Source organism: Aspergillus pseudotamarii (genome assembly GCF_009193445.1).
Source record: "Aspergillus pseudotamarii strain CBS 117625 unplaced genomic scaffold BDV38scaffold_3, whole genome shotgun sequence".
NCBI lineage: Eukaryota > Fungi > Ascomycota > Eurotiomycetes > Eurotiales > Aspergillaceae > Aspergillus > Aspergillus pseudotamarii.
This window is the reverse complement of record NW_022475017.1, coordinates 555,614-568,886: the sequence shown is the minus strand read 5'-3', so window position 1 is coordinate 568,886 and position 13,273 is coordinate 555,614. Positions and strand designations below refer to the sequence as shown.

Here is a 13,273-nt window from a genome sequence, read left to right as displayed (position 1 = left end):
TCTAGACTATGCTTCGTTACCGACCTCGGGAGCTTCCAAGTCCCACATGATCCTTCCCAGGATGGCCAAACTATACAGCGATTGGATTTGATCGAGGCTGCAGGATGACAGCGGTCGACTGGTAGGGCATGCTAAATGATTCATACATCCAGTGGCTACGCATGTCCTCCCTCTCGAGCTTAATATCCCATCGAGTAATAAAAGACGCAATCATCAATTTCATAACATATGTTGCGTGAAGTCGGCCCGGGCTATATAGCCCGAAAATTAAGTTAGTTACTGAAGCCTGAATGTCCAATGTCACATAAGGAGATGCTTACCAGGCGAGTGATCCATAGCCCCAGATCAGATGCTTTTCTGAAACATCCGCAAACATTTTAGTTCGGTCATTAGATTTCCCGTTCACAAAGCGAGCTCCATCGAAGCTATCGGGATTTGGGTATGTACTGGCGTCACGGGTCACGTTCCAGTTAGAAACGCAGACGGTCGCTCCTGCTGGTGCCGTGGTGTTATCGTAGGCAAAGGTATAATCCTGCATGGCCTTTCGACGGATAGCAACTGTAGGCATGGTCGTGTGTTCGGTTAGTGTGATTGGTTAACTGAGGTCGGGGTGGGCGAGTGCATACGTTTGTCAAGACAGTGGAATCTCGCACACTCGCGCATGAAGCTATCCAGGAGGGGCAGACTGCTAATGCTATCAATATCCATCCTATTTCCAATTGATCGGAGTTCCTCGCGGAGGATGTCCTGCCATTCGGGATGGCGGCAAAGCTGGTAAATGAAAATATACAAGTTAACCCAGGGCTGATGTGAGGCAGCAAACCAAAGACCCATTATGGCTTGGCAAAGCGCTTCGGGGGTCCAGTAAGCTCTCTTGTCCTCTGTCTCTGTCATCATGCTGTACAGGATAGTCTGGAAGGCCAAGGTCAGCTGAGTGGGTGGTGCGTCGGCACTTGGAGTGGGCTTCTGACATCTTCCTTGCTTGAGTGCTCATCCCAATCTTGCACTCCGTTCCGAATGATTGGAATCATTTTGGATTGTATAAGCTTCATTGCTTGTCCAAGTTTCGTAACAACGGCATGAATCAATCTATCAAGGCCAACCCAGTTATTATTCAGTCTGAGCGAGGTAGTGCAGTTGATACGCACGGGGAGAGGAACGAAGGAGTTATTTGGAAAAGGCTCATGCAGGTAACAGTCTGTAAAGGGTGCTGGAAGAGGGCTGCTGCGAATTCCGGATCCGAGGCTATCATGACCGAGTTGTTGTTAGGTATCTTTGAGCATGTACTGGGCACTGTTCGTACCTAGTTTCTCGCCAAAGAATATTACCGCCATCAGCCGAGAATTGAACAATTTGCATGTTTCTGCTAGCCCGACACGAATGGGCGCTGTAAAGCATCAGGATAGATCTCAGACCCCGGAATGGATGTGATTTAATTACCGCTGGAGTCAACTGGCGCGGGGCTTAGTTCGTTGTCTAAGAATTTCTGCGCTCGCCTTTGCAGCAAAGAAGAGAGATTGCGCAGGTGCCCCGCTCCCCTAACACTAAGGATCAATCCAAAGAGTCGGGATCGGCTAGAATTTATTTCATTGTGATTGAAGTTGCTTAGAGTACTTTTAAACCCAAACATCTGGATATAGTTAGTTCTACCGGTGGAAACTTATGGGGGATGCCCATACATCTGCATACACGGCCCGCTGGGACAGCAACGGCGTATCGCTCAGCTCAGTCATCTTTTTTGCCGTAGGCTCAATAACAATTGGCTGGGCTCCCCATGGATTGTAGTATTTTCCATTTGACTACGCGTGCGATCAGTCGTTTGATTCCTTCCAGAGAGTGGAAAGGCTCACAAAGTCGTAAAGAGTCCTCAGTAGGGTTGAGGCCCATTTCTTATTTGTCTTTACAGACTTGACGGTATCCTACCAGAGATAGTTAGCTTGAATGGCCTGGCAATTGCCTTAAATAGCACAAGTAATAGACAGAACCTTAAGCAGAAAAAAGACTTCTACGAGGACAAGTAAGATAGATGCCGCGATTGGAAGCCACGAAGGTAGGATTTCGGAAATCATGTTTGCTTGACTGTGACTTGCATATTTGAACGAGGATGCAATATTTAATATATCCAGGATCCGTTCATGAGCCAGAGGCAGAAAGCTCCAATTTTGTAGTTGGTCATTAATACATTAGCTACCTCTCTAGCGCCTCCGAATCGTTGCATATGACCACCTTGGAATTTCAGCTAATCGGAAACCTATTATGATATTACCACTGTTGGTGCATGCCTCAGCGAAAAGGGATCTACATGTAGTGAGATAGCGGATGACTATAGTAGGTAGGAAACATTATGCAGTAATCAGACGTGGCCTGCTGTCCACACAGTCCAGAGGATATCGGGTATGACCAGTAAGCCATGGTTACATAGTTGATTGATTGCTACCTATTGACACTAATCTATTCCCCGACGGAAGTTGTCCGATTGAAAGCAAGCCCCCAAATGAAGCCAATGTATTCACAACGTATCCAGCCGAGTGATCTTGACGAAGATGTCGTCCTGCATAAATGCATGCATTAGTGTCTCGTTAGACCGCATTTTCCAACGAAAGAAAAATAAGAATAAAAAAAACAGCACTAACCATCATGTCATTGGAATCACCGCTTATGGTAGCCTTCGTCCTGTCGGCGTTGGCCCCACACCAAAAGCGGCCTGTCGCACCATTTTCGATCTGGGCAACGACCTGACTGCTGTAGTCCATCAAGGGCATTCGCTCAGTGTCGTCCTGGCCCTGTGCCCGTGCGGCAATTGTTTCTTCAATTGGTTTATACAGAGATTGATCGGGTAGCTTAAAATCTCCAAAATACGTCTGCCCTTGAGTGCGAACCGCACCAGTCGGGATGCATAGAACCTTGACATGAAAGGGGATCAACTCCAGCCGAAGCGTGTCAGCCATGAGCTCCAGTGCTCGTTTCGAGCCGGCATAGGTTCCTAAATCCGACAATCAGCCTTAGTGAATCTTGATTCACACATGCTAAGCGCCAGAAGAACACACAAAAAAAAGAGAACAAGAAAGGAAAAAGAAAGACGAACCCATGAAAGGAACGTTCAGATAGCCGGAGATCGACGTGATGAAAGCGATTGAGCCTTGTGCTTTGATCAACAATGGGACAAAGGCCTTGGTCACTCGCAAAGGCCCCCAAACATTAATATCATAGAGGGCCTTAACTTGCTCCACGTCTTCGTCCAAGTACGGCATGAAGTGATTGCGACCGGCGTTATTGACTAAAACGTCCAAGGTTCCGCCGGTCTGAGCCTCAACTGCCGTTACAGCCGCTTCAATCTGGCTTGGCTCGGTCACGTCTAGCGGCAGCAGGGTGACATTCGACACGCCACTCAGCTTAGTCATTTTGTCCAGATTTCGGGCCGTCGCGAAGACGTGATAGCCTTGTTGGTGGAAAGTGAGTGCCAGACCGGAGCCGATTCCATCATCGCTACATCCGGTAATCAATACCGATTTAGGGGCCATCTTTGCGGGGTTTTTGAGATGACAGGATATGTATCGGTTGGATGTGTGGTCTTGCGATCTGGAGGGTTTGGGAGAAAGGAGGAAAAAGGGCACAACGTCCGCGCATTTTAAATTGGCCACTCTAGTACGTGGATGCGGATGGTTTCATTGTCCCCTCGCCGGAGCCCGTGCTCAAAGACTTAGTGGGGGCCGTTTTATCTTCTTGATCCTTGTTGATCATGGATAGCTGACTGGTTGATTGACAGTGACAGGGTGTGCTAAGCCCTGGTGGCACTGCTGCTTAGTTCTTACTACCGTGGATGACCAGTAGCGTAGACCTCGTACAGTGACGTGACCCCCACTAGGCTATATGAAATTACGAAATTACCCCTCAAATATCAGCCTAGACTGGCCTCCCAGTGTGCCACATGATTGGACACAGAATTTCAAGGTTCCTTTGTTCTTGAAAAAGTTCAATTCACAAGTCCACTACGAATGACAACCCACCATAGATTTAGGGTACGGAAGAAGGCGCGGATCTTCCGGTCCAACCAACTCCGGGAGGGTTCGGCCCGCCCCAACGACTGGAAATGTGGTGATCAAGGACATGATTTGACGGACCTTTCTCCCACAGACCACAATCCGCACACATCCCACGGGAGATAACGACCAACAGGGCTGCATGCAACGATGGGGCCAAAAGTTTAGGCAACAAAGCAGTCCTCCAAGCGCCCACGCTAGTCTGGGGCCGAGTGTGACGGGCCCAATTCGATCAGGCCGATTCCCACGGCACTTCAACGGACAAACATTTTCATTTCACTGGTACTAGGATGAATTTGCAAAGCGCGATAGCAGTAGATAGTGTCCACGTGAAGGGAACCAGGATAAATTAAACATTCTGCAACGCGCTTGGTCCACTATGGTACATGGTATCTGCAAAAGCCGGCGAGATACCGACACAGTGTATTTCACATTCGGTATCTGAATGACGTGACAAGAGGCTCTACTGGGTGAAATGGGTATTTCCGTATTTATAGGGTTGCATTCAATATTTCAGTGGTTCATACCGTCGGATGGAAATTAAGTAACCTAGTATTTCATGACAATACCCCATAAAGACCTAGCTGATCTATACCGGACTATCGCCAGTCATTCGCTTCCCTCGGTATTCGTATCCTACATCAAACCCACGATGCATGTAGATTTGATCTTGACCAACTGGTTCAGTGGAGGAACTCGCCTGAATCATCGTTTGAACGGTCTGGCCGTCATACTGCTCGTACCCGTCGTCACTCACCTGGTCTATTGGGGTTGATTGCTTCTTAATGGGGGACTGAACATCTTTCAATGGCAAACAATCCGAGTCCTTTGCATAGCCATCCGAACCAGACAGCATTTTTCCACCACCTGTAGATGAACGAGAACGAGTAAAGATGCTGACGAGTTGAGTGAGTTTGGTCCCCTTGTGGCGAACCAAAAGCGTCAAGGATGGCATCGAGCTGGCCGATATCCCGATACACATCTCCACCAAGCACATGATCAGGACAGGGAGGGTGTAATAGCTGAAGTCGTCGGTGTGATGATCTAAAATATTTTTGAAGTAGATACTGAGGGAAGAAGCGACACAGGCCCTATGCATCACTTATTAGCACTTCATCCAAGGCGGGAGTCGAAACCACATACAACAAGCCCGTACCGAAGACCACCATCACACCGACCCGTTTCCTGAAATCCATTTGGAGGTTCCAAATTGGGGCCATCGGCAGGATCAGAATATAAAGGTCAATGATCAGACTGCCCGATGCAATGGGAACGGTCCATTTCATAATTTTCGAGTATCGCGTGGAGACAAATCCCTCCGCCCACGTCTGGCCGGGCGTGGGGCTGGTGTAGTAGAGGGTGGCGATAAGTATGATAGTATAGAAAGCCCAGTTCACGAAAAGGCCAAAGTAGATCGCATAGCGTTGCCACTTGATTGTGCGGAACATTTCGAGATAGATAAGGAAGAAAGATGTTTTTGCAAACGGCCAAACGATTGCCGTCACCCAGTTGGCAAAATATCCGGTCTAGCCAGGATTGCTTTTAGCTGTACTCTCTATTGGAAAGGATATATCGGCATCCCAAGGGGCCATACGATTATAAAGGCATCACTCATCGCCTGAATTACCGAGAGGTCATACATATGAGTACCGTATTTGCCCTTGGCTACCGCTAAAACGAGGGTTAGATCCATGAGGTGAGTTCTGTGTAGGGTACAGTATCATACCGAGTATACAGATAATGAAGTAGAATGTCGCTCCTATCTATTTGCCAAACGTATGGTTAGACGTAAACGAATATGTGGTGGGACAGACAACAGACTGTAGCAATCAATCGTGTCCCTAGAGAGGCCCTTATCAGCGATGATCTCAAGATTGTCAATACCTCATCCAGGCCTCACTCACAGTCATCGGGCGCCATTCGCCTTCGAATAGTAAGTTTCGCATATAGACTCAGACCGGCGGTAATATACATTAATCCCATCACAATACCTCCCACGATATACAGAATGTCTCCATTGGACGGAGGATCCACGAGGTTTGACTGAACACCCGGCGGAGGTGTTCCAGCCGGAATACTCGCCATCTCCTCTGCCGACAGAGCGGACGTCATCATGGACAACGGATGAGCAACAATATCATTACAACAGCAGCTAATTAGGAAACAAGAAGTTCTAATCTTCCCCTTAAGTTCTCACTTCATCATTGTGCACAAGTGCTGGATATGGGTTTCTTCAAGGAGGACATGCTGGGGGCGGGGCCTCCGAGAAGGTGGGCATCCTGCAGAAGCCAACACAAGTGAGCTTGCATTAGCCCTGCGCTAGCGATGCAAAACACGTATTTTCAATGTAACTGAGTACATACTAATCCAAATATATTGGTTCCTAGTCCTCCCAATTACGTGGTATTTTTGAACAGCCCCCCGTCAGCCGCGCTTACATAGTTTCCCTGCGGCCTAGGAGCTATTGCTCAGGTTAGAAAGATGCTAGTAGCGACTTTTAGATCAAATTGCCTTTAATCTCGCTTCGATATCTTATCACCCCAGCTAGCGGAGGTCACAAAAGCTATTCAATCCAACCGTGCTGGGATGCACAGTTATCAGCCCCCACCCCGACTAAACAGTAATGGTATAAAGAAGCCGTGCACTCAGTGATATTAAATGAAGTTGGATGATCTCGGGGGAGGCAGGCTAGACATAGCTTCCACATTCTCTGTGTCAAATGATGTCCTCGGTAAATCCATTGGGATTGGTTCTCAACCACATTTTCAGCAACATGTTCCTAACCGTCCTCTTCGCTACGTCCGCTCTATATCTCGGCTGGAGAATTTGGAGATTCTACGTCGTACCGAAAATATACCCAAACGACCCCAAAGAGGCCCCTTATTTGATTCCGTGTGAGTATACACAAACACAACCCTTATAGTTTGAAATACGCATTCAATTTTGAGCGCATAAGCATCGCTAACATGAACATGATTGGTGGAACAGATCTTGGTAAGTTACAAGCCTCCATAAATACACCGAAGAACGGGCTCTACTTTACAACAATAGGCTTAGGTACACTAATACTAGCCCAGGACATACAATCCCTATGGCGCTTGACTTTAACCGGACACTGGCTAGTATGATGTGAGAATTGGCCCCAACCCAAACCCCCCTCCTGCCATAATCCTCACTGCTGAGAGACATCTTGCATGATTTTAACTAACTGCTTTCGGGCGTAGTGAGCGTTTTGGCAAATCCAGGCGTCCCTTTGCCATCACAGTCGCAGGGGATACATTTTACGTCATCACAGACCCTAAGCATGTAGCAGAGATCTACCGAAATGAGAAGACCCTGTCCAGTGAGCGTATTACTCGAATTATTCATACTCAATCGGGTATGAGCATTGAGGCGGTCGATAAGCTGTTCAAGGTCAATCCATCTGCGTCCCACAATAAACTGCACCCTCGACCTTTGCCACCTGTCGGTCTTATGTTGGAGTCTCTCCGCCAGCATCTAGCCCCAAGTGACTCACTAGATCAACTACTGGACAATAGCACTATCCCTCTTGTGCGACAAGCAATTGATCTCAAATGGCAGGATTTTGCTGCACCCCAGGAGCTTGAGGATGGAACAAGGGTCCTTTCTCTCAAGCTTCTATGTATTGAGGCCATGGTACGAGGGATAGTGGAGTCGTTTTACGGCCCGACTCTCTGGGAGCTCCAGCCAGATTTTGTTCATTGGTATATGCTCTGGGAGAGGGTGAACTGGAAATATCTGTTCGGGATGCCCGGGTTTCTGAGCAAGGACATGACTCAAGCAAAGGAGGTAATGATTGGTTTATTTGTAAAATATTTCTCTTTGCCTCGTACTAAACGACCTGGTGCAAACGCTTGGATACTGGAGACAGAAGATATTTTGATAGAAGGGGGGCTGAGCACAGAAGAGCTTGGTCGAGCGATGATGTTACAAACTTGGGCGTGAGTATTCCCGACGAGGTGAGACGGTTCACCACTAACTTTGTATAGTGTTTTGGGAAACCTATATAAAACGGCGTTTTGGATGGTTTCATACATTGTCTATGACAGACAGCTTCTCGAAGCAATCCGAGAGGAAATTACGCCAGCCATCAGTGGTGATAGAGTCCATCACCATTACCTCAATAAAGAGTGTCCACGTCTTGATTCCTTGTTCGCAGAGGTTCTCCGCATTTCGGTGAGTATGCCACTTGTCCGACATATAACTGATGATACCGTAATTGGGGGTTCAACATTTCGCAAGGGTAATAATGTGATGGTAAGATTAACTCTAATCATCAGAGAAAGGTTAGTCTACTTGTGCTAAATGATGTCACCCAGATCTCCTACCACCAGCTTCACCTTAACAAGGATGCCTGGGGAGCCAATGCCGACGGTTTTCAGGCCGATCGGTTCCTAAACAAGACATCATTAAAGTCTAGTCTGAGCTATCGTCCCTTTGGGGGTGGAAGCGGCCTCTGTCCTGGCCGACAGTATGCCCGAGAAACTACTTTCTCCTTTATTGCGATGCTGCTAAGCCGCTATGATCTAACCCTAGTGACTGAAGAGGCCGGGAGCTCTGGAGGAGATAAGGCCCATGAGGTGAAGAAGTCCCGGTTTCCACAACCTGATTATTCCAAGCCAGTTGTAGGCGTCACAGCCCCAGGCGAGCAGGAAGACATCACGATTTGCCTCACTCCTCGAGTGGTGGTGTGATAAATTCTCATAAGCACAATCATTCCACTTCGCCGAAACGAGCTTGGACTAGAATCAAGGTTGGAAAGAGATTATCCATAGATGGAGCCGGAGATTAGATACTCAATAAACACATGTTGTTCCCGCGGAAATACTCTTTAGTTGACACTAATTTGTTCTGAACGTTCGCAAAGCGAATACTACGTAGACCTAGGCCCCGAGTAATGCGACCTACAACCCGCACGCAACCATGGAATAAGTGAAACTCAAACTAGTGGCCCTTTCCCCTTTTTAGGTCGTAGCAGGATCCCATGTTCTAAGAATACTGTGGAGTTAATCCTTTGCTCAGGTACATATACGAGCAATGGGATCCACCGAAGAGTACTCATACCCCTGCCAGTTGCATACGCTAGTTCGCGTGGGAAATGGCAATAAGTAATAAGTAGAATATGGCCCCCATTGGCTAGATAGGGAGGTTACGAGCTACCCAGGCGCTCCGTGCGTGACGGGGAACTTCCTGATATAAATATAAATACGACAGAGGCAGCCGTCACTTTCAGCAGACCATTTAACCGGGAGGGCTTCTAAACTGGCCGCGGGCTATCTTCAAGCGAGACTTACGTCCATTCATTTCCGTCATGCTGGCCCGAATCAACTCGATCTTTTGCATTCTTTTGCTGTTCAAAGGAGCTTCATCGTCACATAATGTGTCCCGGCTAGCGTGCTCTCGAATATCACAGGAACTACCTGAAGAGGTCTATTACTCAGGCTCTTCGGAATACTCAAACTCATTATCCTCCTACTTCAGTCTCCAAGAACAAGAGATTTTACCTTCATGTATTGTGCAGCCTAAAACAACCGCGGATGTGGCCAAGACTGTGTCAATAATGCGTGGATTCCTCAAGCAAGGGGGTCAGTTTGCTGTCCGGGGTGGTGGTCACACCCCATTTTCGGGAGCTGCTAATATAAACCACGGCGTCACCATTGATCTTGGTCTTCTGAATAAGGTCGATGTTAGTCCAGACCGAAAGACTGTTACTATTGGGCCCGGCGCGCGCTTTTCTCAGGTATGGCAAGTGCTAGATCCGCTGAAAGTTTCCATCACGGGAGGGAGAGATTCAGACGTCGGGGTTGGAGGTTATATCCTTGGGGGTGGATTGAGTTACTTAGGACCGCTGTTAGGCTGGGCCTGTGACAATGTGGTGGGATATGAGCTTGTCCTAGCCTCCGGCAAGATTGTCACCGTGAATGAGCAGACCTACCCCGATCTTTTCCTAGCCCTAAAAGGTGGTTCTAACAACTTCGGAATTGTTACCTCTTTCACCATGAAAACCTATCCCCTGGGGGAGTTTTGGGGTGGTTTTATTGCATATGAATCTACGGCTGCTGCACAACAGGTGGATGCATTCTCTCGATTCATGGGCGTGGAACCTTACGATCCCCACGCAGCAATGATTCAAACCTATGGCTATACTGCTGGAGTATCGATCATTAGCAATGGATTAGCATACACTGAGCCTGTGACATACCCCACGGTATTTGCAGACTTTGTAGACAACGCCACCGCCATATCAAATGATCTTCGAATTGACACCATGGCTTCATTCGCCAATGAAACGGACAGTTACCAATCTTTCAATCAGCGGTTAGTATACTTCTCTGGCAGACATTGGGAGTTTAAATTAACCTCTACTTGGATAGGCAAATCTGGTATACGACAACATTTGCCCACAGCCCAAAAGTCTACTCTACCATACATTCTCTCTGGAACAGCTCGCTTGCGGGAATATCCGATATTGATGGCATCAACTGGTATTTCACCTTGCAGCCTACACCAGCACTCGACAACACAAACAGCCTAGGCTTGAATCCGGCAGATAAAAGACTTTGCATTGCTATGATAACGGCATGGTACACCAATGCAGCCGATGACGATACCGTATCTGTGGCAGTCGAGAACCTATTTGCCTCAATTGACGCCGCCACGAAAGCTGCCGGTGTCTACCGCCCTTTTAAATATTTGAATTACGCGGACGGCTCACAGGCTGTTATTGCCAGTTATGGAACCAAAAGTAATGCATATCTCAAATCAGTGAGCGAAAGGTATGACCCGCAAGGTCTGTTTCAGACCGGGGTTCCTGGGGGGTTCAAGCTTTTTTAGTCCTAGCCGAGAATACAAGTCCAGAGGTTCAAGGCTTCTAATGACACTATCTGGGGAAGAATGAAAGGAAGCTCAGAACATATTCAGAGATCGCTATACCGGGCATCGAGTCACAGTTTACTTTTGACATGTCGCCTAATCCTCACCCCAGTCATATCTTACGCTTCATCAATACCATATGCTAGCCCGGAGAAAACACCACTAAAATAGATTGTGTAGTTTATGGTCTTCGGAGGAACAGACATGCCCCGGATAAGCCATAACTCTGGCCGCCGGCTTGCTGGCTTGCCCAAGCGTAAGTGGAGAGTCTTTCTCACACCATTAATAGCGACTTGGCATCCCGACCTGGATTTTCTTTTGCGATATGCCCCGTAAATCCCACCAGTTTCCAAAATAGTACAGGTCTTATTCTGTCGGCATTCAGAACATATGTACCCATCCTCTTTTATCTCACAGGCCAGACCAACGCACTTCTTATGTGACCAGACATAGCAGCTGGAGCAGTAAACACTATCTATGTTAGGCTGAAATTGTTTCCCACAGCACGGTATTGAAAAGTCAAAGCTCTGCACATGAAGGCCATTAAGCTGTGGTAGAGATGAGTAATACCATTTTTCCACGGTGAAAGAGGCTTGAGCAAATGACATGATGTCCTTTGGCACCAAGGACTTGAGTATTCTATCGAAAAGCTCAGTAGGAAGGTTTATCTCCCATGTTTCTTTGTGATCGCGTATATTCCAAGAGTAAGACGATAGAATAGAGGCCAAAACTCGAAATCCAGGCGAAGGGTGCAATGCAGATGAGTTCACAACCAGCGGTATGGTTGAAGAGCGCATGATGCATGTACCATTTATCTCAACAAGCGTAACATGGCTTAGAGAGATAAGGATGACACGAGCATGGTTTTCCGTGCACTGGTCCTTATCTAAAAATGATTTGGCCTTCAGAATAGCGTTGTCGACCAACTCAGTGGCACTGTAGAGCGTGACAAGGAAACCATGAAACCAGAATATGTTCCCAGAAGGAACTGACCAACTCGGGACAGAATAAAACTTAATTGGGATCTCAGCCGTATCTGTATCGAGTAATACCTCAAAGTCCCATGCGGCAATACGCAGAATTCCAATGGCAAGGGTTTTGAGAAAAGGTTCGTGTGACCAAGATGCAACGTCATCAAAATAGAATTTCCATAGAAGAACAAGGTCGGTGAACAGTCGGAACTGAAGCTCGTTCAAGGATGTCGGTGTTCCGATGTCTACCTTCAGCGCTGCAGATGATTGGGTTTGATCGTGCTGTGTGTTGTGCTGAATGGGGAAATCCTCCACAGTCTTAAGAATAACCTCAATTGTAGCGAGCGAGGAATCTTGAACTTCAGACAGCTTTGCCTGTCTAACTAGGCGTGTTAGTACACCCTCAACTCCGTCCCATTGGGTAATCGTCAATATTCCTGAATCTTTATCGATGTTATATACATAGTCAAGGTCGATATGAAGCGGGGTAGGGAATGGTACTGGCTCCCAGCTATTAACACTAGTCTCCTGAATTATTTTTCTGATTGCTTGCAAAGTCGCAGGTGTGTTGGGAGACGTTATACGCCCCCGTGGTGGGTTAAACGAGCGGTACCATTTTCCTACGGTCCGGTGTTAACATTGCAACATAGGGACATAGTTACCTTTGCTATGCTTACCATCAACACGTAGATTCCATAAGCCCCTGGTAACCATTATGCCAGAATGGTTAAAGCAGCCCTGAGAATCTAATGACTCTTACTCTGTTTCTGGGAGCTGTGTTGAATATGCAATACTGAAGGGGCTGGAGCTTGGAAGTTATTTATCCGCTCCGAAAACCACGTCTATTGCTATTCTAAGCACGTGATCTCTAAGGCATGGCATATAATCCTATAGAAGGTGAATAGTTCTCGAACTCAAGAACCTCCTAATGGCGGTCCTCATTGTCGTCCCCTTGCACAAGTAGCCCTTGTTTTCCTTGTCCCTAGTAATAAGTCTTCAAGGAGCATTGCAATGCCCTCCATGGTTCATATGTACTGTTAAATCTATCAACTCGGAGTTCTAGATCTGCACGGCTACTGCATTTTATATATAGAATCGGCGATAGCTTGCCTCTCAGTAAAATCCGTGGCTATAACTGTCGCCTTCCCCGACCATACAAGGAGCTGGTTGTTCGCACCTATGAGCTCTAATGATCCTATCTCTGGGAAGGACGTTACATCAGAGGGTGGAACCTCTTCAGAATATCCGAATTATCAATTAGTATACATAGACAACGATTTCATTAAAAGAGGAAAAGCAGAGCCGAATGCCATTAAGACTAGAGTTCCCCATGATGTGTTGATATACCGTCTTCCCCGAGTCTCGCCA

At 47.3% G+C, this 13,273-nt stretch overlaps 6 protein-coding genes across 6 annotated transcripts; 2 read left to right on the top strand and 4 right to left on the bottom strand.

Moving 5' to 3' along the window:
• Positions 1-37: 37 nt before the first annotated feature.
• Positions 38-2,140, bottom strand: BDV38DRAFT_95143 (cytochrome P450). The gene is made up of 9 exons (XM_032064177.1): positions 1,851-2,140; positions 1,680-1,799; positions 1,441-1,630; positions 1,304-1,387; positions 1,149-1,245; positions 972-1,089; positions 627-912; positions 321-558; positions 38-251 (listed from the first exon to the last, which is right to left on the bottom strand). Exons 2-9 carry the CDS (start codon positions 1,731-1,733, stop codon positions 71-73), a joined length of 1,248 nt encoding a protein of 415 aa, XP_031918998.1. The 5' UTR covers positions 1,734-1,799; positions 1,851-2,140; the 3' UTR covers positions 38-70.
• BDV38DRAFT_293402 (SDR family oxidoreductase) lies at positions 2,061-3,521 on the bottom strand (the record flags this gene model as incomplete). The annotated part of the gene is made up of 2 exons (XM_032062239.1): positions 2,061-2,983; positions 3,086-3,521. The coding sequence occupies 2 exons, from the start codon at positions 3,519-3,521 to the stop codon at positions 2,580-2,582; spliced, it is 840 nt and encodes a 279-aa protein (XP_031918997.1). The 3' UTR covers positions 2,061-2,579.
• Positions 3,522-3,940: 419 nt separating this feature from the next.
• Positions 3,941-6,268, bottom strand: BDV38DRAFT_234269 (uncharacterized protein). The gene is made up of 6 exons (XM_032053224.1): positions 5,945-6,268; positions 5,862-5,881; positions 5,767-5,803; positions 5,635-5,711; positions 5,184-5,566; positions 3,941-5,131 (listed from the first exon to the last, which is right to left on the bottom strand). Exons 1-6 carry the CDS (start codon positions 6,153-6,155, stop codon positions 4,630-4,632), a joined length of 1,230 nt encoding a protein of 409 aa, XP_031918996.1. The 5' UTR covers positions 6,156-6,268; the 3' UTR covers positions 3,941-4,629.
• Positions 6,269-6,461: 193 nt separating this feature from the next.
• Positions 6,462-8,841, top strand: BDV38DRAFT_95115 (cytochrome P450). The gene is made up of 6 exons (XM_032064175.1): positions 6,462-6,934; positions 7,029-7,034; positions 7,118-7,169; positions 7,265-8,002; positions 8,051-8,318; positions 8,381-8,841. Exons 1-6 carry the CDS (start codon positions 6,760-6,762, stop codon positions 8,753-8,755), a joined length of 1,614 nt encoding a protein of 537 aa, XP_031918995.1. The 5' UTR covers positions 6,462-6,759; the 3' UTR covers positions 8,756-8,841.
• Positions 8,842-9,372: 531 nt separating this feature from the next.
• Positions 9,373-10,895, top strand: BDV38DRAFT_277743 (FAD-binding oxidoreductase; the record flags this gene model as incomplete). The annotated part of the gene is made up of 2 exons (XM_032058557.1): positions 9,373-10,379; positions 10,436-10,895. 2 exons carry the CDS (start codon positions 9,373-9,375, stop codon positions 10,893-10,895), a joined length of 1,467 nt encoding a protein of 488 aa, XP_031918994.1.
• A 158-nt stretch (positions 10,896-11,053) lies between these two features.
• Positions 11,054-12,619, bottom strand: BDV38DRAFT_293399 (PHD finger domain-containing protein; the record flags this gene model as incomplete). Its single annotated transcript, XM_032062238.1, has 2 exons — positions 11,054-12,525; positions 12,583-12,619. The coding sequence occupies 2 exons, from the start codon at positions 12,617-12,619 to the stop codon at positions 11,054-11,056; spliced, it is 1,509 nt and encodes a 502-aa protein (XP_031918993.1).
• Between the last annotated feature and the right edge of the window lie 654 nt (positions 12,620-13,273).

What these genes read in the sequence shown, in the direction of transcription:
- BDV38DRAFT_95143 (XM_032064177.1), bottom strand. Translation starts at nt 1,733, where the DNA reads ATGACTGAGCTGAGCGATACGCCGTTGCTGTCCCAGCGGGCCGTGTAT. An exon ending in ATTCTTTGGCGAGAAACTAG is followed by an intron (nt 1,246 to 1,303) that starts GTACGAACAGTG and finishes CGGTCATGATAG; the next exon opens with CCTCGGATCCGGAATTCGCA. An exon ending in ACTCCTTCGTTCCTCTCCCC is followed by an intron (nt 1,090 to 1,148) that starts GTGCGTATCAAC and finishes TGGCCTTGATAG; the next exon opens with ATTGATTCATGCCGTTGTTA.
- BDV38DRAFT_234269 (XM_032053224.1), bottom strand. Translation starts at nt 6,155, where the DNA reads ATGATGACGTCCGCTCTGTCGGCAGAGGAGATGGCGAGTATTCCGGCT. An exon ending in CTTCATTATCTGTATACTCG is followed by an intron (nt 5,712 to 5,766) that starts GTATGATACTGT and finishes CCCTCGTTTTAG; the next exon opens with CGGTAGCCAAGGGCAAATAC. An exon ending in TGAGTGATGCCTTTATAATC is followed by an intron (nt 5,567 to 5,634) that starts GTATGGCCCCTT and finishes AATCCTGGCTAG; the next exon opens with ACCGGATATTTTGCCAACTG.
- BDV38DRAFT_95115 (XM_032064175.1), top strand. Translation starts at nt 6,760, where the DNA reads ATGATGTCCTCGGTAAATCCATTGGGATTGGTTCTCAACCACATTTTC. An exon ending in ATGATGTTACAAACTTGGGC is followed by an intron (nt 8,003 to 8,050) that starts GTGAGTATTCCC and finishes AACTTTGTATAG; the next exon opens with TGTTTTGGGAAACCTATATA. An exon ending in GCAAGGGTAATAATGTGATG is followed by an intron (nt 8,319 to 8,380) that starts GTAAGATTAACT and finishes GATGTCACCCAG; the next exon opens with ATCTCCTACCACCAGCTTCA.